The 24,549-nt window shown below is 37.1% G+C and overlaps 1 protein-coding gene across 4 annotated transcripts; it reads right to left on the bottom strand.

Annotated features, from left to right (window-relative positions):
* Window positions 1-467: 467 nt before the first annotated feature.
* On the bottom strand, window positions 468-23,681 carry LOC113062131 (ankyrin repeat and IBR domain-containing protein 1-like). Of its 4 annotated transcripts, none has more exons than XM_026231744.1 (22): window positions 23,466-23,681; window positions 20,237-20,523; window positions 15,282-15,582; window positions 14,883-15,065; window positions 13,975-14,092; window positions 13,123-13,328; window positions 12,941-13,029; window positions 11,906-12,050; window positions 11,425-11,585; window positions 10,683-10,771; window positions 10,385-10,515; window positions 8,934-9,068; window positions 8,612-8,698; window positions 8,457-8,523; window positions 8,170-8,315; window positions 7,881-8,059; window positions 7,373-7,424; window positions 7,114-7,188; window positions 6,141-6,261; window positions 5,972-6,015; window positions 4,654-5,349; window positions 468-1,325 (listed from the first exon to the last, which is right to left on the bottom strand). In XM_026231744.1, the coding sequence occupies exons 2-22, from the start codon at window positions 20,422-20,424 to the stop codon at window positions 1,251-1,253; spliced, it is 3,288 nt and encodes a 1,095-aa protein (XP_026087529.1). In that variant the 5' UTR covers window positions 20,425-20,523; window positions 23,466-23,681; the 3' UTR covers window positions 468-1,250. The 4 variants fall into 4 exon arrangements, with proteins under 4 accessions (XP_026087529.1, XP_026087530.1, XP_026087532.1 ...); XM_026231745.1 differs by lacking the exon at window positions 23,466-23,681 and adding an exon at window positions 23,116-23,375; XM_026231747.1 differs by lacking the exon at window positions 7,114-7,188.
* Between the last annotated feature and the right edge of the window lie 868 nt (window positions 23,682-24,549).

The raw sequence follows: 24,549 nt of genomic DNA, 5'->3' as shown, positions 1-24,549 counted from the left end.
GAAGCCTCACTTCCCAGTACGTGCAGGGAGATCAGAGCAGATGAAATATGTAACAGTGAAACAATTAGACGACATTAGATTAAAAATGCAACTGCTATTTTTTACTCTGTACCTGTTAATCTAAGGAAAGAAATGCTCTGAAAAAATAAACTGTGCAAGGGAAGAAAGGTGCAAGTGCTGTACTGGATATATTAAAAGAATCAAACATCTTACATGCACGTGCTTCCTTTGAAGTCTGCTTGACCTACAAATCAAGACAAAAATTTGAGCCACTAATTCCACATCAGAGAAAGCATAATTTACATGTGAACTTACCTCTTACCAAATCACATGAAAAGTAAAAAAAAAAAAAAAAAAGAAAAGAAAAAAAAGTTCAGAATTCAGTTTGTTATCATATAAAACGTTTAAACATTAACATCTTTTCAGCTTTTAGTTTTATTTGCACACAGAAATGTGTAGTAAGTTAAAGGTGTAGCAGGCTTGTTGGAGACCCTGATCTTTATTCAGAAGAGCAGTAGTTGCAGTTGTGCTTGTTATGATTCAGTTTTGGATCATTCCTGTAGTTTAGCAGCAACCTTTTCTCTTTGCTCCTTCTCCTTCCGTATTTTCTTCACCTCCATTTTTTGGTCTTATACTCTACCCAGGTGAACAGAACAAGTGGCACTTTTTGGAGAACAGTGCAGATCAACAACTTCATCCAGTGAAGGAGTGAGGCTCAGAGGAACCACCAGTTTGGGAGGGTCGGAGAGAAAAGAGTTCATCGGGTGCTGGAGTGGGACGTGGAGGAACAGCCAACGGTTAGGAAGGATCCACTTGAAGAAGAGAACATGGCTGAGACTCTTCCTCAGGTGCAGGAGCTGACTTTTGTGGACATGGGCGGTTTGGTTACTGGCGGCAGGGGCTTGAAGCGAGTGGCTGGTAAAGTGAGGTGTTCAGAGACACTCTGAAGCATTGGAAGTTCTCCCTCTATTGGCTTTAAGAAGGAAGATCACACTGGAGGTTTGACCACAAGAAGTGGAGTTGGCTCAGTGGCCATTTGTTCTTTCAGTTTTCTCATCTTCTTTTTCTTTTCTCCAGCCTCTCTATGCTCACTTCCTCCACCAATTTTTCTAGACTCTGCATCTTTCTGAATTTGGCAGACTCTCTTTTTTTCTGATGCACATGTCCTCTCTCCTTCATCTTTTCAAGGCTGAGTGTCTCTCTCACTTTTTCAGCCTTGTTTCTGTGACTTCCTCCCTCATTTATTTCTCTCATTCTTCACCTTTCTTTTTACATCTCTTCTTTTTAAGCCCATTCTTGTGCTGCACACTGCTGGTGTATCCCTTCTGTGCAAAAAGTGAGCAAAATGCTGTCTAAATACACTGCTGAACAGTGCCATTGTGAACACTGAATGCTGCAAGTGAATTCAGTATTTGTCATCAATATCGGCAGAAAGTCACAAAAGTATCTTTCCATCTTTTTACTCCTAACACACCAACAGTCGACAAGAGTCTGCGCAGCAGTTTAGAGCTGCCAGAACGAATCTCCGTTATGATACGGTGTTGGCTGGTGCTGAGACAGAGACAGACGCGTTCTTACAGCGCTGTGCATTAAAACCAATCACACGGGATTCTGTTGAGCTTATTAATGCACTGACCAAACAGAGGGGTTCAGATGAATCCTTGCTGAATCACCCAAGTTTTGTTCAGGTTAACGTAGTTGTTATCATGCAGATATGAGCAATTGTTTGTTTTTTAGGTTTCTGTAAGAATGCTATCACAGCTAATAAATGACTAAAATAATTGTCCATTTAAAAGAAATATGATCTCAAATTCGAAAACAATGGATAATCGTTCTTACCTCACCTTACTCTGTGGTAAAAAAAAATTTATTAAAAAAATCACTGGAGGCCACTGTTTAATGTCATTAAATTTTGATTTTTTTCATGAACCACAAAAAAAAACACAGTAATGCACTTTAAACTTTTAATCCGAGCAAACCTTTCCAACACTTTCTGTTTATTGGCTACACATCATAAAACTGGGAATGTATCAAGTATAGTCTAAGTGCTAATGACATTAAAAACATTAATGTTTCCAAAAAAAGGGTTGTAAAACCTGCTCATGACTACACAATAGGATTTATTCGAAGGTCAAAAATGAAAAAATTGACCACCACTTTCAATGTAAAATTTTCTGAGAAAAAAATGTAAATAAAAAAAAAATACATGAACTAAATACACCTACTGTAATCACTAACTTTACATAATCTATTCTTTCTTTCTCCTTATATCACACATTTCTAGACATCTTTCTAGAGCCATAGACCTTTCTAACTGTAATGTTGTAATAGAAACAATCAAAACATGGCAACCTGTTCAGTGTAATACAAAACATGAGGCTGCTGTCAACATGAACCAAAAACTATCCAGTCTGAATAAAGAAACATAATTTTAAGCAAGTGAATGTAGAAACTGAATTTTTAGCAGTTCATGAGTACGTAAGGTTAATTGCATTTGATTGCCACAGCAAGCACAAACATTATTAGGTAACGTATATAAATAAGAAAAAGTACAAAAAGGCACACTGATGAGCACAGTAGAATTAATGAAAAAAGAACGAAAACAAAACAAAAAAACAATCTCTTCCCCACATCTAAGACTTTCCAAAAATGATATATCAGAAATAGAAATCAAATACCTATGATTGTTAGATTAATATCCTGGTTTAAATACACTTTAAGATTTAGTATCGACAGTGTTAAGACTTACATTTTAAATGCATTGCTTTTTTGTACAAACTAAAGAGATGATGTAGTAACCGATAGCATGTCACAAATGCGGTCTATAAATCTTAAGTTGTATTTAACCTGCAATATTCCTTGAAAACCTTCTCCATTACTGCACAGTATGTCTAATCAGAGAGGGATGTGATTGGCATTCTGCAAAGGTTTAATTTCATTAAAGGTTTAATATGTGTCAGTTTGGCCACATATGCCATATAGGAGAATAACTTTCTATGTATATGACTTAATGTCGACACACAAACAAAGTCTTTATGCATGTATGCGTTAGCCATGAGCCAAATGAAATCCACAACACGGAATAATCAGAGGTATTGTGTAGGAGTCACGATAGATAAGGTAATAAATGTCAATATTTTCAGGAGTGTAAATATACATCCTTTTGGCAAAGAACAAGGTCTTCTGCAAACTGTAACATTTTGACTCCTCATTAATAACAATGAAATGTGTACTGTGTACTCTGCTTTTGCATTAAATGAAAGGAACATTAGTTTTTTAAATAAATTAACAAATTGGCATGGCTAAATAGGAGAGCTGCAAAACTAAAAAGCAAAATAAGGCAAAGAACTCATGAAAGGCATGGTTTTTATCTTGAATCTTATCTCACAATTTTTCACAATAACTGCAAGAGCCAAGAAACGTTGATGGTTTCATGTATCTTCTCCTGAACATAAACATTCTTTTTCTTTTCAGAAAAATATAACGGTCAAGTCAAATATTCATCCATTTAATTTCTGTTCATTTGAACTTAAAAGAAAGAATTAATTTCCAATCTTATACAGATGGAGCTTTCTCTTATGGCACCCACCCGCAGCAAGATTTCTAGAGATGGCCAAAGTGGCATCGAATGGTTTGAAACAAACACCTTGGAAATCGTAATCGACATCTCGTAACTGGATCTTCCAGTGGAAATGACAGACTTCTCTATGATGAATTATGTTTATTTCTCCAATCATTTAGCACGCTTGCAATCGATTGCAAGCTCATATTCAGAAGTGCTTCCATCCGATCAACACAACAATGGCTATAACCAAGGCCCAACCTAATATTTTGTTTTTCTTTCAGATGGACACCGCGATATGGAAGAAAACACCTGTCGCTACTTCCATTTCATTGTGACTTTAATACATCACCACAGTCACTCATAACAGTGTTCTCATGTGCACAAAAAAAGGTTGTTACACAAGATTTCCACCTGATTACTCACAACAGGTATGCACATAAATTTGATCTCACCGTCTTTCTAATGTTAATAAATCCAGATTATTCGACATAAGCTAAAATGAGCAATTACCATCCTAACCTTCACCATTCAATGGCTTTTTAAATATAAAATCACAACATTTTTATGTAGAACCGATTCCAGATCTTTAATGCTTTTCATTTTTTAATGCTAAATTTTTGGGGTCTCTTAGTTGTTCAAATGTCCAATTACATGTAAAACCTTTCGGCTTAAACCATTTTGTGTTTCTAAGGCCACCAGGACTGATTCTTAGTTGTTTCTAAATGTTATGCTAAAATGTAGAAAAAGAAAATCCAAGTGCTAAGATATGAATGAATTTGGATTTCCGTTCAAAAACATTCATACACACACAAAATACAGTTAGTGAACGAGACGCACTCTACTCTCATCAACTTAAATCTGACCACGTTTTCTTGTTTCTTCCACCAGACGCTGTGCAACACACAACCGAGACGAGACCCATCTGACCCCACTGCACCTTTTTCACTCTTCTCCATTTCTGAACGTGCAGTTTTTAATTTTATTTAGTGTTTTGGCACAATAAGAGCACTCAGTTGGTAAACAATAATTGGACTTTTTCCTCACACGAGGTGCACTTCTTCCTCCCACTCTAAAGAGAGGTCAGTTACCTGCGTATCCTGATCAGTACTGCTCTCAGGACGAACCGTGTTAGTGAGATCTACACTGCTGCCCATACCCTCCAAGTCTGGCTCTGCTTTAGGAGGCTGTGCATCAACACATTCCAGCTCCAAAAGTTGCGATGCCATCATGTCTGCACTCCTCTCTTTCAGTAGCGATAGGGAACCCTGCTCAGGACTCCCCATCTCATTCTCCTCATCCTGGGCTTTGGCAGGTTGTCCCTCTCCAAAAATGGGAGGCTCAGGACTGGCATCTGAGGTGGCTGAGGGAATCAGTGCAATGCTCTGTGGATTCATGTCATGGAACCAGGCCATAATGTTGCCAAGCAGGTTGGCATTGGTGGAAGGGTCCAGGCAGTCTGGGTCACTAGGGGTGAAGGCGTTACCCAAGGCATCGGGGTAGGAATTCATGTTAAAGGGTGTATAGTGGCTGGTAATGTTGCCCAGTCTCATAAGGCTGTCTCCCAGCTCTAGAAGCTCAGAGCTGCTCATGGAAGCTCGGGGGTGATCCCCAGTATGGGGGGCAGAATCCAGTCTAGAGGGCAGAGAGGAACCACTGGCACCTACAGAAGAATCATTACTGAGCAGATCCTGAGGCTCGGGGTCCAAGGCCAGCCTGGACTCCTGTAGGGACAGCTGAATAGCCAACAAAATATTGGGGTCATCCTCATCCAGAGACCCAAGTGCCTGAGGAGATAAAAAAGGGTTCAAATTCTCAATACATTCTCATTGAATGTGTGGGGTCAGTAAGTTTTTGTTGGTTTGTTTTAATCAATTATTACTTGTATTCAGCAACGATGCATTAAATAGCGAAATTAAGACATTAATAATGTGGCCTAATATTACCATTGCAAATAAATGCTGCTTTTTAACCTTCAATTTATCAAATAATTCTGAAATAAATACATCACAGTTTCCATAAAATTATTAGGGAGTGTTTTAAACATTGATAAGAAATGTTTCAGCATGTCAGAATGATTTCTGAAGGATCATGTGACACTAGAGACCGAAGTAAGTAGTAATCATCTTATGGTGAGCATAAGAAACTTCTTTCAAAAACATTAAAATAATCCTACCAACCCCTAATTTTTCAATGGCAATGTATGCTTTTAAATGTTGGTTCATGTTTAAAATGGCATATAAAATGTCTTCTGGTTTATGGAAATGCATGAACTATTTTTTTTAATTTTGCTAAATTTAGATGCCATTTTATAGTGAATTTGACAAATGAAAATGTTTAAATCGAAACAAATAATTGTGCAAAAATGAAAGCATCACATGTTAGAAAATCTATAAACCGTATATTCACCGTGGAGATCCCATGTCTTTGTGTAATGCCTCCCTCATGTGTTTCTGTAGACACAAATTGGACATACATACATTTCTAAGTAAACGTAGTAACACTGACATAAAGCATCTCTTTTAGTTATTTCTATCCTAACATTATGTGGGGTCATTATCGGTGTCAGGAGCTGTACCTGAAGTGTTGTCACTAGAGTCATGTGGTTCAGGGGTGTTACTGCGGAGGCTGTGCAGTCGGAGTAGGTCTCCTCTACGCCGCTGCCGGTGTCTCCGTCTGTACTGGAACTCGGAGTATTCCTGCAGGAACCATCACCCTCAGTTTAATTACAATAATACATGGTCTCTTGTCAGGGAGCAGTAATTAAATAATGGACAGATCCTTAAAAAAATGGACAGACTCTCACAGGGATACTGATTAGCTTTAATATTACAAGCAATGAATAAAATGCCTATTTGAGAACTGTGGCTTGTGTCTCTAATCTACTACTAATATGGATTAAAATAAATTACAACATATATGGACACATTTATGTCACATTTAAAAATGTATTTCTTGGAATTATACTACAAAATGTCGAACCATCGTTTTATTGTTCACTAAAACATGGTTTTAATGAAAATGTAGTAGAGCATGCTTATGGTTGATACAATGAACTACACCGGAAGTTATTCTGCAAGGACACTTGTATGAATTCACAACAGTTTAGAAAGATGATGTTAGTATATCTAATATGTAATTATCCATTGCAATGCAATTTTTACTTTTTAAGTGTGATAGAGTGTCCAAATCCTTTTTGAGGCCACTGTATTTATACATTAAAATAATAAAAAAAAAACATTATATTAGTCTTGAAGTTGTTAGAAAGACTGAATGCAGATCATTCACACAGGCAAACTGGATGCATGACAAAGCAACCTACAACAGTGTCCACATTTCAAGAACGGTGAAGTTGACCACAGGACAGGAATTCTGATTTATTTAAGAATTTGAGTCGAGTAACGGCATAGTCCTTTATCTGGAATATTCCAGGAGATGACCAGCCTTAACACCGGACTGCATTTACTTTAACAGCATAATATATATAATGTCAGAGGACATATGAATGACTATGAAATGAATGCTGGACCAAATTTTGTCTTCAGCAGTACCTGCGGCTGGCCTCCTGGATTGTAATTGCTCTCACGCTGTGCATTTGACCCCCGTACTGGGTGATTCCTCACCATCTTTGGACACAGAACGAGATTCAGTGACTGCTAGTACTTTACAGTAACACACAACTCTCTTACATCTTTACAAGGACAGTTCATTAACAGTTTTGTGAGCTACAAATCTGGCTGCCTGTGTGAGGTTTGAAATAACAGGGGTTAGTTAAATCAGCAAACACTGTAAACAGTGATGCAGTAATACCTCAGGAGAGGCAAATCCCAGATACTCCCAGTCCCAAGTGCCACCAGCAAAACTGCAAAAGAGGAAAAGTAGTACTGTGCCTGTACGGTTTTATTTCTGTTTGCATATTTTGGAAAATGGTGCCAAGGTAATATCATGTTTTTGTAGACATTAACCATATTAATATAATAATATTATAATACTATCACAGTGCTCTTTAAAGTAAAAAACCTGAAAGAATACCATGCTATGGTACTGCTATTGTAAAAACATGGCCAGGGATGTAAAATCATCAGGGGTGAAAAAGGTGACAAAGATGCAATATGACCATACAATAATAATAATACTAATAATACAAAGTTTAATTTTTTTTAACACAGAATAAAACAAATAAATAAATAAAACCATTACTATAGTAATATAATAAAATTAATGTACTATATAATACATTTACTTTACAAAACAGAATGGCTGTCTTAATGTCTTTGCTTTCAAACATTTAACAATAGAGCTTACAAAAAATATTAACCTGCGGCGGAGAGCCTCGGGAGAATCGTTTGGAGCAACACCTCGAGCCACAGAGGCCAAGAACTCCCGTCTCTTCTGCTGCACCAGATACGTGGCACTGATGATCTTATGGCGAGGGGTGCGGAGGTAAGGCCTGTTCACCTTCTGAGCAAGGTCTTCGGTGACCATCTCTAAATCAGTCTGCACATGTTGGAGAAAGACGAAACACAACAGCATGTTGTGCAGGGGAAGGTTCAACAGAAACAAATCATTGCTTCTCTTAAGTGGTGAACAGACGTCAATCTCAGTACCTGCATAAGTTCAAATATTTCTTTCTTTGTGCTTTTGGGCTCCAAGAAGAAACTATATGGATAAGAGCACTTAAGGATGCGTCGGGTCTTGAGAAGTTCATGCACACCATCCTCAATGAAGGTGGTGTCAGGTGGGGCTCCTTCCCCTTGAAGAAACGGATACATTGACATTTTTACATATTTAGGCCTACTATTCAAAATACACCACACACCTGTTTATAAGAACATACTACATCACACTTAAAACCGAAGGCACGTATAGTGCATGTAAAATATGTTCTACTCACTTCCAATGAAAGCTTTGCTCAGTTGTTCCATCTTTTCTTTGGCTGTTTTCAAGAGTCGTTCTTCTAACTAATTTAAAAGAAGTGTCTTTGATGAATGATTGTCAACAAACAGTGAACTGGAATGTTTTAAAAGACATTTCATTACATATTCCTACCTGGTAACTGTGTTCGTGATTCTTGTATCGTGTGTAATAATGCATAAAACAGTCAAGTTCCTGAAAACTCTTGTGCTTTTTTTCTGCCTGCGAGGACACAAACATAAAAGCAGGAGAGACTTCCTGATGGAAATTCAAGCTCATAACCACATATAAACTCAGATCAAAAGAAACCGCAGAACCGGTTTTGTTACTTTTTACTCGTGAGAAATATGAGCCTGGAAAGTAAATGATTTATACACTAGCAACATTCAAAGAAGTCCACAAAACAAGCTCCAAGTCAATACATTCCTTGAATGGCTGCTGTGTGTGTAACAAGTACCTCCACAGTCATCTCCTTGGACTGTTCCTCCACCTGTTGGATGACCTCATAGCGCGTGCAGCGATAGTATCCTCCAGTAGAGGAGCTGTGCTTCTTCCATTCCTCAAGACAAATCCAGCAGAAATCATACTTGCACTACAGAGAGATCCAGATGAGAAAGGAGAGCAAAACAGAACTCATCAAACAGGATCAATCATTTAGACATCATTTTAAATTATACCATCAACCCTGACTGTCTTTCCTTCAATGATATAAACTGGCAACGGATTTCAATCGGTGTTACTAAACAACAAAGTAGTGTACTAAAGCAAGCATGGGCCAGATAGTACGAGATCTTTTATTTTACAATATAAATAGCCATCCAGACACAAGTGAGAATTCAACATTCGTTTTTGTGAGCGTGTGACGTTGTCTTTCCTCCACGTGCTGGTGGCGTGAATAGCTTCCCCTTCCCCCCGCCCTGCGCCTGTCACTCAAAACCTTAGTTAAGCCTTCATTAAGAAAATAACAGTGAGGCCAAGTCCTCAGCACTGCCTTTGTTCAAACACCTGCCTCTGACGTCAAAAGGCCGTTACGCAACACAAATACATTTTGTGTCAGAGTCAAACACACTCAAACACACTCATATGATAGCTGTTAGAGATTTTATAATATCAATTTTACATTACATTGTACATTATAGAAGAAATAGTAGTATGTCAATGTCTGTGCACATGGAAAGGCACATTATGACAGAAGTAAGTTATTTTAAATCGAATAACATCTAAAAAATAATAATCAGCTTAATCTTTTCAGTCTGTTGAGTTTCCTTTAGTTTAGAAATAAAATGCTCAGAAAATGTTGAAATTGGCAAATTTGATAATTGGCTAAATTTTTATTTATTTATCTGTTAAATAAAATAATATACCAGTCCTTTAATTTGATTGGCTAAGCAGTTTTCTACAAGTGCTGATGTTTCTTATAACAACTTCATTTCTTATAAATAAAATAGCCAATATATGGAACAATATATGGTCAGTGTTTAAAATGCTATTTACATTAATTGAGAAATTGTATTAAATATGTTGTTTAAAAATAATATAGCAATCACTATTATGCTGTTGTACTGAATATCACAACACTTTAAATAAAATCTATTTATAAAAAAATATTTAAAAAAAATAATAATAATTGATTAAATTGATATTTTTAACAATAATGGATGCCATGCTTAGTTTTTTTTTTTATATAGTTAAAAACAAATTCACTAATGATTTTTAATTCCAGAAGCCAAATTGGTCCTTATAATGTGTGATTACCACACATTATCTGTTGAAAGAATACATTTTCTGACATCTGATCTTATTAGTCGTCAATGTGTCAGCTGATAATCATCAGACAGTCACAATTTAGCATGCTGATATTCGAATGGATTTGAATGTTTTTGTTCACATACTCCATTCTCTACTGACCTTCGCGCACTGCATGTGATTACAGCCTTCATTTTTCTGGATGGGGGATTTGCAGTTGGCACAAGGTTTAGAGTTGGTGAGTAGCCACAAGCAGTTGGCAGCATCTTCATAGGCTACACTCACACCAGCCACTGTTCAGAGACAGAGAGGAGCTCAATACAAAGACTTACAGCAGCAGGTTAAATATAATGAACATCCATTAAGTTAAGGTGCAGGTCAAATGATCATGCATGATGAAGATTAAATGCATGGCTAGGAAGAATAATATATTCAGAAATATAAACGTGAAAAGTCCTACATTCTTCAGGCTTCATTTCAGACACTTTCTGCAGCCACATCTTCCATGTCTCACACTCACAGGGTTCATGAGCATCGCCAAGACACTCCCTGAGAAGAAACCCCAGAGATAAACAGCGCTTTGATGGCATTTTAGAGGATGAACATTAAGATTATCCCATCAAAATCAAATGAAACAATATATTGTATTTTAAAGAAAACAACATTCATTTTTAAGACCATTAAGGGTTTTTATATCCACCAGACCCCTGAGCACTCATTCCTATAAATGTAAAAAAAATTAAATGAGGGGGAAAAGTACAGTATTATATTATGCACAAGTATCTTTTTTTTTATTCACTTATAAAGTATTTTGTTTTTCGATTCTTTTTTTTTTTTGTGCATGTGTGTTTTACTGCATTTTTTTTATGAATTATTGTATTAAAGTAAGGAGAATGAAATCACAACAAAGAACAATAAGAATTCAAGTCTATATAAAATGTGAGGATATGTTATTATAGTAATGCAGGGGAAAAGGGAATAAATGTGCTTAACTGACATTAAAAAAAGTGTCAAATTTAAAAAAGAAAAACCTTCAAATCCTTAATTTTTATTTTAAAGCAAACTTTCTTATTGTTAAGCACTAATATGTATAATTTAGAGGTACATTAGGTACAAATTCTGCACCTTACAGTACAGCCCTAGACACAGCTTTGTACCTTTTCTCAGAGAGTGTAAATAAAGGAAACAGCAGGTTAACGTACCAGCAGAAGAGATGGCCTTTGCCACAGTCTACAGCAGGGGCTTTGAGCAACGGGAAGCTCAGAGAGTCAGAGGCTCCAGGGCCTGGCCTAGACAGTCGTACGGCTCTTTCACATCTGGCTACAGGGCACCAGCGAATGGCAGGATTATTATCCACGAAAGCCTGGTGACGAAAAGAGAATGTGTTCAAACTTGCTCTTTGTTTTGGATGACATAAATGACCCAATACCCAAACCAATTTTAATCTGTAAATAATACAAAATCAAATCAACGTGATATTTACCCAACAATCAAACATTTGACTTCGGAGCATGCGTGTTTACAAAAGCTTTTTTTTCCTCGAACAAACACTGGCATAAACTCAACCGACAGCAGGATGCCGTCAGCATTTTGATTCAAAGCCAACGTCAGACAGTCTATGATAAGAAAACTAAAAGGGCAGCTTTGAAATGGTTTCTGGTGCTTTGTGGACTGCAATTGTACCTTAATATCAAACTGCAGGTAGCGCTTATCCATCTCTCTGGAGACAACGCTTTCAATGACCTCCACAGGAACCAGCTGGAAGCATTCATAAGCAGGGCAAAAGATGTTATGTGCTTCCCCATCTTGGATCTTCAGATTCAAAAACCTGACATCCAGACAAACAGTGTTCAAAGACTAGGAATACATGGATCATAAACAACATGCAATATATAGTTTTTTTTACGTGGAGGAGATTTTTCTTCTATTCATCCACAGGATTTAAAAATGTCAACAAAAATAGTTTTAAATTGAAAAACAAACAAAAACTTTCTTTGAGGAAAAGAACTACTCATCACATGAAGCATTGCAAATGCCATGATTAAATAGGAAGTGGTAAAATATATATATACTAAAACATATATAACGATTGACTTTTAGACAGTAATCATGAGTATAAAACAATTTAGAAACGCTGTTTCTAAACTATTGCAGCATGTACACTGCAGTTTAAAGGTTTGGGGTCTGTAATATTGTTTTAGGTTTCTGAAGTCTCTTATGCACACCAAAGCTGCATTTATTTGATCAAAAAACAGTTATATCTGTTAAATATTATTATAATTTAAAAACTTTTCTGGATGCTATCTTAACATATTTTAAGTGTAATTTATTACTGTGATGGCAAGGCTGAATTTCCCGGCCTTCATGTCACATATTCTGTCAGAAATCATTCTGATCTGCTGATTTAATGCTCAAGAAATATTTTTGAAAACGGCTGTGCTGCATAATTCTTTTGGGAATCCATTATATATTTTATTCAGGAATCTTTGATGAATAGAAAGTTGAAAACAACCGTGTTTATTTAAATTTGAAATCTTTTGTAATGTAAAAAAAATCCTTACTGTCACTATTGATCAATTTAATGCATTCATCTTTATTTTTTTATCTTACTGACAACAAACGTTGTAGTGTAATTCTTTAACTGTAATGGATACTTTATTAAGAAAAACTTCTGATATGATCTGAACTTGTGCTTTAAACAAAACTTAACTTCCTTACCCTTCCCAGCATGCCCTGCAGAACTCGTGCCCACACGACATATCAACAGGGTCCTCAAACACCGATATGGTGCACATGCAAATCCCACACTACATGGACACAAAAACATTGAACAGACCGTGTCAGTATTCTTTTCAATATTCGTACACTGAATGATAAAGAATGTTGAAGATGAATCTTACCAGGGCAAGGCCATCAGTAGGAGACAGGCTGATCTCATCAGGGGAGGTGACAGAGGAGCGAGTTGTTCTGGGAGTTCTAGGTGAAGGCAGAGTGTCCCAAGCATTGTAGCCACTCGGTGGGGGAGTTGGCATCTGAACACCTGAGCGCTGGCAGCAGTCCTCCGCATTAGACATCCAGTCCTCTAGAAGTTTTTCCCTGTCCCAGTCTTTTCGGTAAAAAGAAGGTTTAAACTGGGGAATTGGTTCAAATAGCGGTGTATAAAACTTCACAGACCATTTGCTTGGAGCAGGAACCTGGTCACATAATGCCCATTAAGGATGTGCGGCAGCTATATGATATATATGCTATTTTAATTTTTAAAAAAATATTATATTGAATCATCTTCCGTTTCTTTAAAAGTATGAATGTGAAATTGGTGCCTACTACTTCAGTAAAGATTAAGCATGGATTGCTCTGTTTTGCCCAGGAACAAAGTCGAGCCAAACCCTTTTGCTTGTAATATCTTCAAGAATGCAGGGTCTTGGATATTGGCCAAATTTGGCATATTTCTTTATTTGATCAAATGGATCAGCTGGCACAGTGACAGCCCTCTGCAATATATGACCTTTTCATCTCTTTACAAGTCCTTTACAAATACGTACTGCAGCAAAACTATGGTAGAGGGATCAGACGCTACTTCTAGCATGTAGTCTAAAGTGTTTCACAGATTATTATGAGCACACTAAAACCATTAAATCATAAACTACCTTAAAATTCACTTGTGATGCCATCTATTGTATAAAAAAAATTACATTCTAGCATTAAACCCAGTGATTGGATGAGTGGAATAGTTTGCTGCAGTACATTCATACCGTGAGCTCGCAGCAGGGCCTCGGCCGTGAAGAGAGGAGCCTGCAGCATGTCCGCCGTCTCCACTATCAACATGTCTTTCAACCGACGCAGGTCTTGCAGTTTCAATCCCTCATATGGCTGGAGAGAAAAAGAAAAGAGAATAACAGGTTTGGGAGAGAGAGGGATAAAGATGTAAAGTGTGAAGGAAAGAGGGTGTGTGATAGAAAGAGAACTAATAAAGCTTTTCCTTTAATCTTCTATATTGCTCAGCCGGTCTAGAACACCAAAACAAAACAATCATGAGTCTGCTGCTGGCAGCTGGGTCTTTCCTTTTTAAACTGGTGCCCTAATCTTTGACAGTATGTTACCAAGTTATGATTTATCTTGAGCTCACTTCCTCAGCACATAGCACACAGCTATGACTAATGAACAAGCGTGGACTCGCACACGCACAGTGAATGTTAATTCTTTGTTTGTAAGGTTTCAAACTTCTGAATTATATATTGGGCTATACATTGATCAACAAATTTAACAAACAGAACAATAAATTGAAGTTAATTACAAGATATGCGGGTACATAAATTGAAAATAATAGCATGAATCAATATTTTTTTAAAAATCTTCTTTGAAAGATTTGGTGTTCTGGAAACATTTCTTATTACCAATGTACATAACAGTTGTGATGATAATTTTTTGAAAACCGTAATAGGCTTTTTCAAGAATCTTTGATGCAAAGAAAGTTCAAAAGAACAACATTTATTTGAAATGGAAATCTTTTGTAACATTATAGATGTCTTTCCTGTCACTTTTGACCAATTTTACGCATTCTTGCGGACTAAAAGTGTTTCTTTCTTTCAAGAAAAAAAAAAAACAATAATATGCATATTTAAATTACTTATTTATATATACAGTTTTAACACAGCCGTACCTCTCGCCGGTCAAGGGCGGCATACTCTGCTTCTATCTCCTGAGCTCCGGCATCCTGAGAAAAAACCATCTGAGACTCCAGACTGAGCGCCAGTTCCTTGTGATGCTGTTTCTCCGCACAGTCACACGGCGTCTCCCGGTCCTCGTTCTCCACGAATAAATCTGCATTGTTCTTTACTAACAACTGCAAAACACACGACTAAAACTTAGCTAGTGGCTTCACTAAGTGATCAATCCTAGTGTGGTACAATTAAACCAGAAAAGTAATCTTGCATGGTCATGGAGTTTAGCCACAGTCTAACAGAACTGAAACCGAACTGAGGGTTTGCATCAAATCATCTGAAAAACACATACACAACTTGGAGGCCTGAGCTATGTAAGAAAATAACAATCTTGTTACCTCGACACAGTTCTTCATGCCAGCCGCTGCCGCGTAGTGCAGGCAGGTGCTCTTTTTGTTGTCTGTGGCATTGACGTTGGCTCTCTCATACTCGCCCTGGTCCAGCTTGGCTCCGGTCCACAGAAGGATCATCTGGAGGCACTCAGCCCGCTTCTGTTCATCCTCCTGGGGTCGGCTGATCCGGGGCTGCAGTGCCCCCTCACCCAGCAGGATCTGGGGGCCCATGCAAAGCAGGTGCAACGCAGTCTCATTGTGAACGTTGCACTTGTTGGGGTTGCCATCTTTGGAGAAAAGGAAAGACCTGCAGGAAAGGAACTAGAGTAAGTACAAACTGTAAATCTGAAAAAATGTGGAAAAAAACAATTACATTTACAACAGCAAAACACAACGGCAAATGCACCGAAACTAAATGCAAAAATACTGTATGCTAACAGTCTAGTTTTTGTACATATTCATTTTGTGCAGACTTGATTCTTTAATGAATCCTGTGTACTGATCTGTAAACAGCTTCATCGTATTCATTGGAAATATCTGCATAAAACAACAAATCATTTAAAAAACAGGCATCACTATAGCTTACATAAACAGATTTTGCTCTACACAAAAGCAATATCTATCTCCTTGAATTAGACAATCATAATTTGAAATATTTCTATGAACTATAGAAAATTCCAGGATTGAAAAAAAACATTTTGTAACTTTTTCAGGCATAATATTTGATTTTTCATGAATTCATTCTAAGTATTCAAATCTGATCTTGTCCAGTCTATTTTTGAAGTAAGAGCAGGCACAGATATTTGTAACTTGAATATGTGAGGCTTCCAGTTATTTTAGCGGTTTAGAAAAAAAAAACTTATGCTACTCGATATTGCAAACAGGTATTTGTTATCATGCCATTTTAATTTACTATTGTAATCATAAACACATTCTGGTTTTACCATTTACTGCACTCTGTTGTTCTATTTATCTACCATTAAGTAATCAGAAGTACATTCACAGGAAATAACTTACTTCTGCACTGAACAATGAGGTGGAAAGTATGACATCATATCCTGTTATCGTCATTTATTGATTTTGCATGCTCAGAGCCTTAAGAGTGCCATACAATGAACAGGGGTTATGCATCATAACCGTTAACACTTTGTGGATGATGGTATTTTGTACTGCCCAATCAGCATCCAAGACCAGAACTATCACATTTATAGATTTTTTAAGCCAATATAAAACACCTCAGGTAGTATTTGAAGACTACCTTTGTCTTCATCCCGGTGGTGGCATCTACCAAAGTTCCATAACATGCATTAGGGTCATAATTAGAATTAGAAAGACTGATATCATAGTCAGGCGATTACTTGCGGGAGCTTCAAAATAATTCATAACAGGTTTGGAATGCACCATAGAATGGATTTAGGTAAATGTACAACCTTGTAAGCTTTAAAAGTGCATTTAGTGATTGCATCCAGCAGGCTTTAATGCCTTTTAGTGGAAATGACTCAGGGAGCTGTTCTGGGAAGTCTGTGATGTGAATCTGCCAATGGGAGTTTATTAGTTAAATGAAACTGAAAACAACAGCTCTTACTCCCTGCATTCCCCTAACCCTGCTCTCCAACTGAACCTGCCCCTGGGAAGCCTGAAAGACTGGTTGAACTACCACAAATTGACACGGACACCTGTTAACTATGTGACTGTAATAGGGGTCATATGATGCGATTTAATTTTTTCCTTTCTCTTTAGAGTGTTTCAAGCTCTCGGTGCATAAAGAAGATCTGTAAAGTTGCAAAGACTAAAGTTTCAAATACAATGAGTAATTCCTTATCAAAGTTCAGAGTCAACCACGCGCTCCTAAAACAACTCTTTCAAACACACCTCCACATGTCTACGTCACTATGTGGGAGGATTTGTATAATGCCGCCAAAATGTTCACGCACAGAAAGAAGGTGTAGCTTTTATTTTCACCGTTACCACCGGCGCCATGTTGTGGAGATGCTGTGCGTTTCATTGTGAAAGCAAACCTGCAAAGCATTCCAAAAGAAGACACAACTAGAAATCAGTGGTTAAGTTGTATTTACAACACTGTTCTGGAACAGTTCAACCCAAATATTCAGATTTGTGCAGCGCATTTTGTGAAGAACTACAATGCCGGTGTCTGTTTCTATAAAGTGGGGCAATTCCAACTTTGCAACGACAGTCTGGCACATCTGACACACAGACTGTAAGTATGTTTTCATATTTAAAGGATTTGCCAGTGAGGATTCAAACGAGAGTTTTGAGCAGTGTAGAGTAGTGGTTGTTGTTTGTCATTTCTCTGATCACAAATGCAGACATGGTTTTATTTTTACGTGGTGCAATACGCTACGCGTAAAAAGACAGTAAAAGTCATTATAATCAGTAATTATGTCCCCACTGGATGCAACAAATGCCTCTTTTGTAATCTTTTATTGGTTTTGTCTTTTGTCAGCATAGTGAGGGGGTGTAAGATTTCCATCAAACGCTTGTAGCATCTGGCCAATCACAACACACTGTATAGCTAGCCAATCAGCGTACACCTCGCTTTTCAGAAAGGCAGGGCATAGAGGAGAAACAATGTACATTATTTGGAAAAATGATGTTTTTTTTTTTTTTTTAACCTTAAACCATATAAACACATTGCATTACACCAAATTTTTTTAGAAAGTCATATGACCCCTTAAAATCCAGTGAGATGTCACAATAGAACCAATTATGAGTGTAACAACATCATGAAATGCAAAGCCAAGCATTTAAGCTGGGCTGACACCAATATCCAAGGATAATGTCTAGACAAGCAGGTGACTGACATCTGCTGTATGCTCACTAATGAAAGTGTGATCATTATAAAAACAAGCCCACACAAAGGGTAAACATACATTAGACCAAATGTCAGAGATACACACATCTGGCATCAAAAATTTCTGAGTGTAGTCTAGACTAACGGGCTGTTTTTCCAAGAATCAATAGCAGCCAAAAACAATCAGAAGTCAAGTTACGAAATACCGAACTCTGTTATTAGCTTTTAAATAGCTAACCACTTCAAAGTGGCCGATCAAGCTTGGGTAGTAGTTCGAGCTAAGGTGTTTGCAGTTTTGTCAATTTCAAACTAGGATACATGTAGAAGCATTGTTTGACCTTGCAAGCTCTAATTTGACTAGCTGAATTTGAAAGTCCGCCTCGAAACAAAGTTGTGTTCACAAGGTACCGGATTTACTGACCACAAACACAGCTAGTGCTTTCAAGAAAGGAGACAAATTTTACCGGGTTAATGGCATCCAACCATTAAAATAAATTCATCAAACTAGATATTCAAAAACAGAAACTGTAAAATCTGTTTGTTTCTGTGAATTATGTCTTTGAAATAATCAGTTTTGAATCTATTTAGATGAGCCAAAATACTAATCAGTGCCTATACATACTGCCTGCCATTTTCCCAATGCTTGCCATGCAACCTTATGTGCAGAATTTGTTTCCTGTTTGAGCTTATTATTGTTAAATGATCTGTAAATGTGCACATAAACAGTACAGTACAACACTTTATATCTAGTTCCCTTTATATTTTGATCAGATGCCTTTTTCCTGCCTAACCATATCCCTAAGTACACCAGAATAAGATGCAATGTGGGCTAGATCTCATGGTCAAAGCTACAGATATTCCAAACTAGAGAAAGAGACAGAAAGTCAGACAGAGATACAGATGGAGAGAGAGACAGAGAGAGAGAGACAGACAGACAGATAGATAGGCTGTGAAATCATTGAGGTTACTAGTTGTGTGCTCCGACAAGCTGTAAAATGAATCGAGAAAAGTGAAAAGGAAAGAGGAGTCCCCAGTAGCTAGCTGTCCTAACTGGTAATTACCAACCATTTTCTCTGAGGGGTGCTTTAACTACACTGAGTCAGAGTAGGATTCAAGGCTCCAAGTGGTCTTGACTCAAATACCAAGCAAATGGAATTCAACAAACATGCAAAAATAACCTTGCATTACACATAAACATTGCGGGCTCCACATAATCTTCCCATTCCATGCATATTTGCTTAAGGTTCCGTCTGTTAGGGGCCAACATGGGAATGGTTATTCAGTGTTTCTTGTTCTCCCTGAAGCAACAACACTCTACAAATGCTGCTATGCTGTTTGGGTTTTCCCATTACATGAATAGAAGTCTAACAGACTTATCCCTCTTAGTTAGGCTACAAATTGATATTAAATGGGTTCATATGTTTTGCGCTGACACATACACTATCGTTAAACTATTTTTTAGTGTTTTTGAAATAAGTTTCTAGCACTTACCAAGGCTGCATTTATTTGATCAAAAATTATTATATGCAAATATTTATAATATGCAAATTATTATTACAATTTAAAATAGCTGTTTTGCATTTTTATAAATTTTAAAATGTGCTTTGTTCTTGTGATGGCACTAATTGCAGTCTTCAGTGTCACATGATCCTTCAGTAAGCATTTATTCAAGAAACATTTATTATGACTATAAAATATTTTTGTGAAACCCATGGTATAGGTTTTCAGGATTTTTTTGATGAACTGAAAGTTCAAAATAACGGTGCATTAGAAGCAGAAATATTTTGTATCATTATAAATGTTTTTACAGCCACTTTTAATCAATTGAATGCATTCTTGTTGAATATAAGTATTCACTTGTAAAAAATAATACAAATTTTACTGACCACAAACTAGAACACTTCTAATAAGAAAAAAAATCTAATTTGTCATTTATTTAGCTTCACATAATCATTAATGAAATTCTGTCTTTCTTTTTATTTCAATTATAATTAAATAACTAATAATAATAATATACATTTTAATAACTGTTTTTCCCCAAAAAAAATATAAAATAGCGTCACTCTCACATTAAAATTGAAGGTGAACAATCAAAACCAGTAGGGGCTAATGCTTGTAATTCAGTGCCCAATCCTCCGCAGGCTCATACCTGATGAGGCGAGTCATGGCATGGCGTGAGGCGTAGTGCAGGGGTGTGTTGTGTTGATATGGCTCCCCATAAGATGTGTTGGGCTCCAGAGCCTCTTTAAATTGAGGGTTGTTCTCATAGAGCTGGCAGGCCAGGCCTTCGTCTCCACTGATAAGTGCTTTACGAAACTTGGTGGCGGTATTCCCCATGGCAGGAGCTGTAGTGGGAGCCGCAGAGCGGCCCACATTCAGTTTTCAGCACTCAGCCAGCATGAGAGAGGATGGGACGCATACCACATGAACTGTATCCTGTAAACACATCAAAACAATCACATTGTGTGGGATCTGTTATTCACTTATTTCATGAGATGTAAAATCAATATGGAAAAATCAACAGCACCATATTGCAATCGCTATTTGAAAAAAAAAATTGACATCAGACAATCAGCTTTTGCTCCGAATGTGATACATAGTCTCTACACCCATCACCAGTCCATTAACTTCACATCAGAGCTTGACTTGAAAATAGTGTTAGGCTTAAATCTAAAGGGTAAAATTACCACAAGCATTTTCAAATGGAAATGCGAAAATCGTGCACAAAAATAAGACTGGAGTACCATTACTGTATGTCATGACCAGACCCATCAATAATCCTCCTGGACTCTGAACTTAATCTATAAAGTCTGAACATTTCATGACAGGTGACCGAGTTGATCAATGAAATCAACTGTTGAGTATGCACTTAAAAAAAATTACTCAAATGTTTTGATATTGCTCAAGTGTTAACACATTTCTGTGAAATCAACCAACAAATGGCTTAATTAGGGGCCATTAAAACAGAAAGGTTAAGAATAAATTTTTGTGTTTAAAAAAAAGACTTCGGATGGTAGAATGAAGGTCTTGAGAAGCATTTTTTTTAAGTTGATCTTGTGACTTTAGTTTTTAAAAAGCAGTGTAATGTATGAGATGCTGCAAAAGATGCCAAGCATGATCGCAATGGTAAAATACGTCCATAAAGCACGTTTGCACAGAAAAACAACACAAACCTGCTCTGCGTGAACAGCCCTTTATAGTTGTTTCTGCTTTAGAAAATATTGACCAGTAAATGTAGATTATACAGTGCAGCTTTAAATAGAACTCACACATCTTGTGGAAATCCCTAACGTAACATAACCAGTCTGTTTCACAAAATGCTAATTTGCATATGACCACATTGTGCAAATAACAATCTTGCACAGGTGTCTTTATCTGATCATATCGTTAGCATTTTTTCTAAACAGTCACATCAGATAAAACGGCTGTGCCTCTTTTTTGATAAAAAAGTACAAGTACACTGAGAAAGAAACATTTTAAAAGGTTACATGACCTGAGGGATCTATAATATTTCATCAGCAAAACAATCCAGTATGCATCATGTCATGCTCTAATAAATCTACTTGAGAGGGTTGTGGGAGAGGAGAGGGTGGAAGCAGGTGCACCGATCGGGCATGAGTGAGAGCTTCGACCCGTTTTTTTAGGTCATTCTGTCTGCTCTGTTGTTCTTTTCCACATCATTAAACATCTCACTCGCATTCAACAAAAATGTCTGCGGAGTTACATCAGAAACAAAGCACATTTTAGAACTTTGGGCTTGTGGTCAAGTGGCTCACTTTCAGGTGGGACGTCTGAGAATGCAGAACAGATGAAATAAGAGCAGCTCTTGGCAGGCACACAAAGAAAGGGAAACGTTTCTTTTCCACAAGCTTCCCCCACACTAGAGCTCAATCATTAAACATACTGTGTGTCCATTAATAGAAAAACTCCATTTGCATTCATTTTACAGGCAGTGGGCTACTTTCAAACAATGCAGGCTTTGTGTTACAAGATGAACCTCAACTGCCGTTTTCACTTTTAACAATGTCTGAAACCCCAAGCAAATGATTTGCCATGACTGACAACAACAGCATGCACTAATATGACTTTTTTTTTTTTCTTTACATGGAAGACAAAATGTGAAGGGGTTCAGTAAATACTCACTTTCATTGCATCATGAAAAGTGATATGACGTGGCGATACATACTCAGAATTAGTGCTTTCCAAAGGGAGCAGTTGGGGGTTCGGTGCCTTGTTCAAGGGGACTTCAGTTGTGATATTGAAGGTGGGAGAGAGCACTGTACATTCAATCCCCCCCACCAACAATCCCTGCCAGTCTGAGACTCGAACCCACAACCTTTCAGTTACAAGTCCAACTCTCTAACCTTAGGCCATGACTTGCCATCATGGTTTCACATTATATCAGGTAGCTTTCACTACCATATACATACTTACTATGTGTGCATTCATGTTGGTTTATTGTACTTACATTTAAAGCAACTGCATTAAATGAACACTTGTAGTTACACTTAACTTTATCCCTAACAATAACCCAATCCTTGTCCCAAAACTGTAACTCTTAAACCTTACTACTAAAAGCAATCCATACCTCAAACTTGGGAGGATTTCCCAGAATAGCATGTAGTTACATAGCAAATCCATAGTCTAGCAGGTATTTCATGTTAAAGGATAGTAGTTAAGGCCTTATAATATAAAGTGTGACCCATTGCATACTTTCCCCATTTAACAAGGCTCACATGCTGCACAACATCTCCTTTTGTGCTCTTCAAAATAAAGAAAGTCATGCGGGTTTGGAACATCATAGGGGTTTGTAAAGAATGACATAATCTTCTCTTTGAGTGAACTGGCCCTTTATCAATACACAAAAAGACAACATTGTAACGAACTAAACACTAAAACAGATTACATATACGGTTTACAGATTACTTGCAGATTTGCTTACAATATTCTAGCAGACACAAAAGATTGCGTTACATGTAAACCATCACAATGTATAAATGCTGAATACTAGCTCGGTGAATTGCTCACTTGTTTTCAGTGGTGGAGGAGGAGTGGGTTTCTCTCTGGCTGTTAAATTCCTCATGAAACATTTGCAACAGTTCACTAAGAATACAACTGGACCGATCATTCAACAAAAGCTCTGAATCTCTGTCTGTAGTTTTTCAAGGATGCATTTACTGTGTTGACAGCTGATCAGCATCATCCGTTCAGTTCATCTACACCGGTCTACGGCTGACAGACCTCTTGCATTAAAGCCATCTACACGCAAACACGTTTGATAAAACAGTGCTTTCATTTTCCACACTCCCAGGCTGGTCAAGCGGAGATTTCGACACCAAGGCGTGTTGACACGAACGATCAACATATCTCACACATACCTCATCTCTGATTTGGACGTATCCACTGAGCGTCGACACATCAAACGACCAAAAGCTTATATCAACATTGTTCTCGGACAGAAGACCTTCGATCATGTCAGATATTATGTAAAAAGAAACATTAAAGAACTATATAATCATAGGGTTGGTGCTCGTGGCTGTGTTTGCTGGTCATGCTCTCATTTCATAGGACAATAATCTGCGTCTGCTTCGCGGTTTAACGGTAGATGAAGAACCGAGTTTAAGAGCCACTTACCGCCACCTACCGAGAACCATGAGGCACTGTCTCTTATTATCTCCAGGTCCACCAAGTATCTTTTACATAAACGTTTTACCACATTTTTACACATAAATAAATTAATGTTGTTTTAAAGTCTTTAATCATCAATGTTACCTTAAAGTTTTTTTAATCATTAATGTTACTTTAAAGTTTTTTAAATCATATATACTCATATACATGAGTACCATCAGTGCCTTATAAATTATTTAATTTCACTTTTTTAAATAAATAAATAAACAATTATGGGAGCACACATCTGCAAAAATCCAAATATGAAATAAATAAATGTTTTTATACATAAGTAAAAATTAATACTTGTTTATTTAAGCATCAGTAACTTTAGATTACTCAAGCACACAAATGCGGTTTGTGCGGGGAAAAAAGTAACAGATGACGCATTTGCGCCACCTAAAGGAATATTAATCGAGATTGCAATCTACTGCGTGATAAATAGTTTCTGAAGAAATATATTCTGAACCAATCTGGGTATTTGATATTTAGAGAGCTTGCATGGAATCGATGCATTTGTCAAATGATTTTGATGGAAGACAGCGTCTTTCCCTTTAATTTACATAGTTTTCATATGCCTTATTTCTTTAATTAGGGCACATTGTTGATCACTCTTTGATTTCAAGCAGCAGTCAAAACAGGTCATCCGTCGAAGACCAGCTTGACTTCTTTCTTTAGGGTTTGTGCATTATGACCTTTTCTTCTACCTTATAAAAGGAGAACTTGTTTATTACTGGAGGATATTTAAGTTGACTAAAATCAAAGGTTTATATGTTTTATGCATTAAAACTGTTA

The sequence above is a fragment of the Carassius auratus genome, chromosome 44 (genome assembly GCF_003368295.1).
Source record: "Carassius auratus strain Wakin chromosome 44, ASM336829v1, whole genome shotgun sequence".
NCBI lineage: Eukaryota > Metazoa > Chordata > Actinopteri > Cypriniformes > Cyprinidae > Carassius > Carassius auratus.
This window is presented reverse-complemented; position numbering and strand designations above follow the sequence as displayed.

Bases quoted from the DNA above. Each gene is read 5' to 3' on its own strand.
- LOC113062131 (XM_026231744.1), bottom strand. From the start codon at position 20,424: ATGGGGAATACCGCCACCAAGTTTCGTAAAGCACTTATCAGTGGAGAC. The intron at 12,051-12,940 runs GTAAGGAAGTTA...TCTGGATGTCAG, and splicing joins TGCAGGGCATGCTGGGAAGG to GTTTTTGAATCTGAAGATCC. The intron at 10,772-11,424 runs GTACGTTAACCT...GTTTCTTCTCAG, and splicing joins AAAGGCCATCTCTTCTGCTG to GGAGTGTCTTGGCGATGCTC.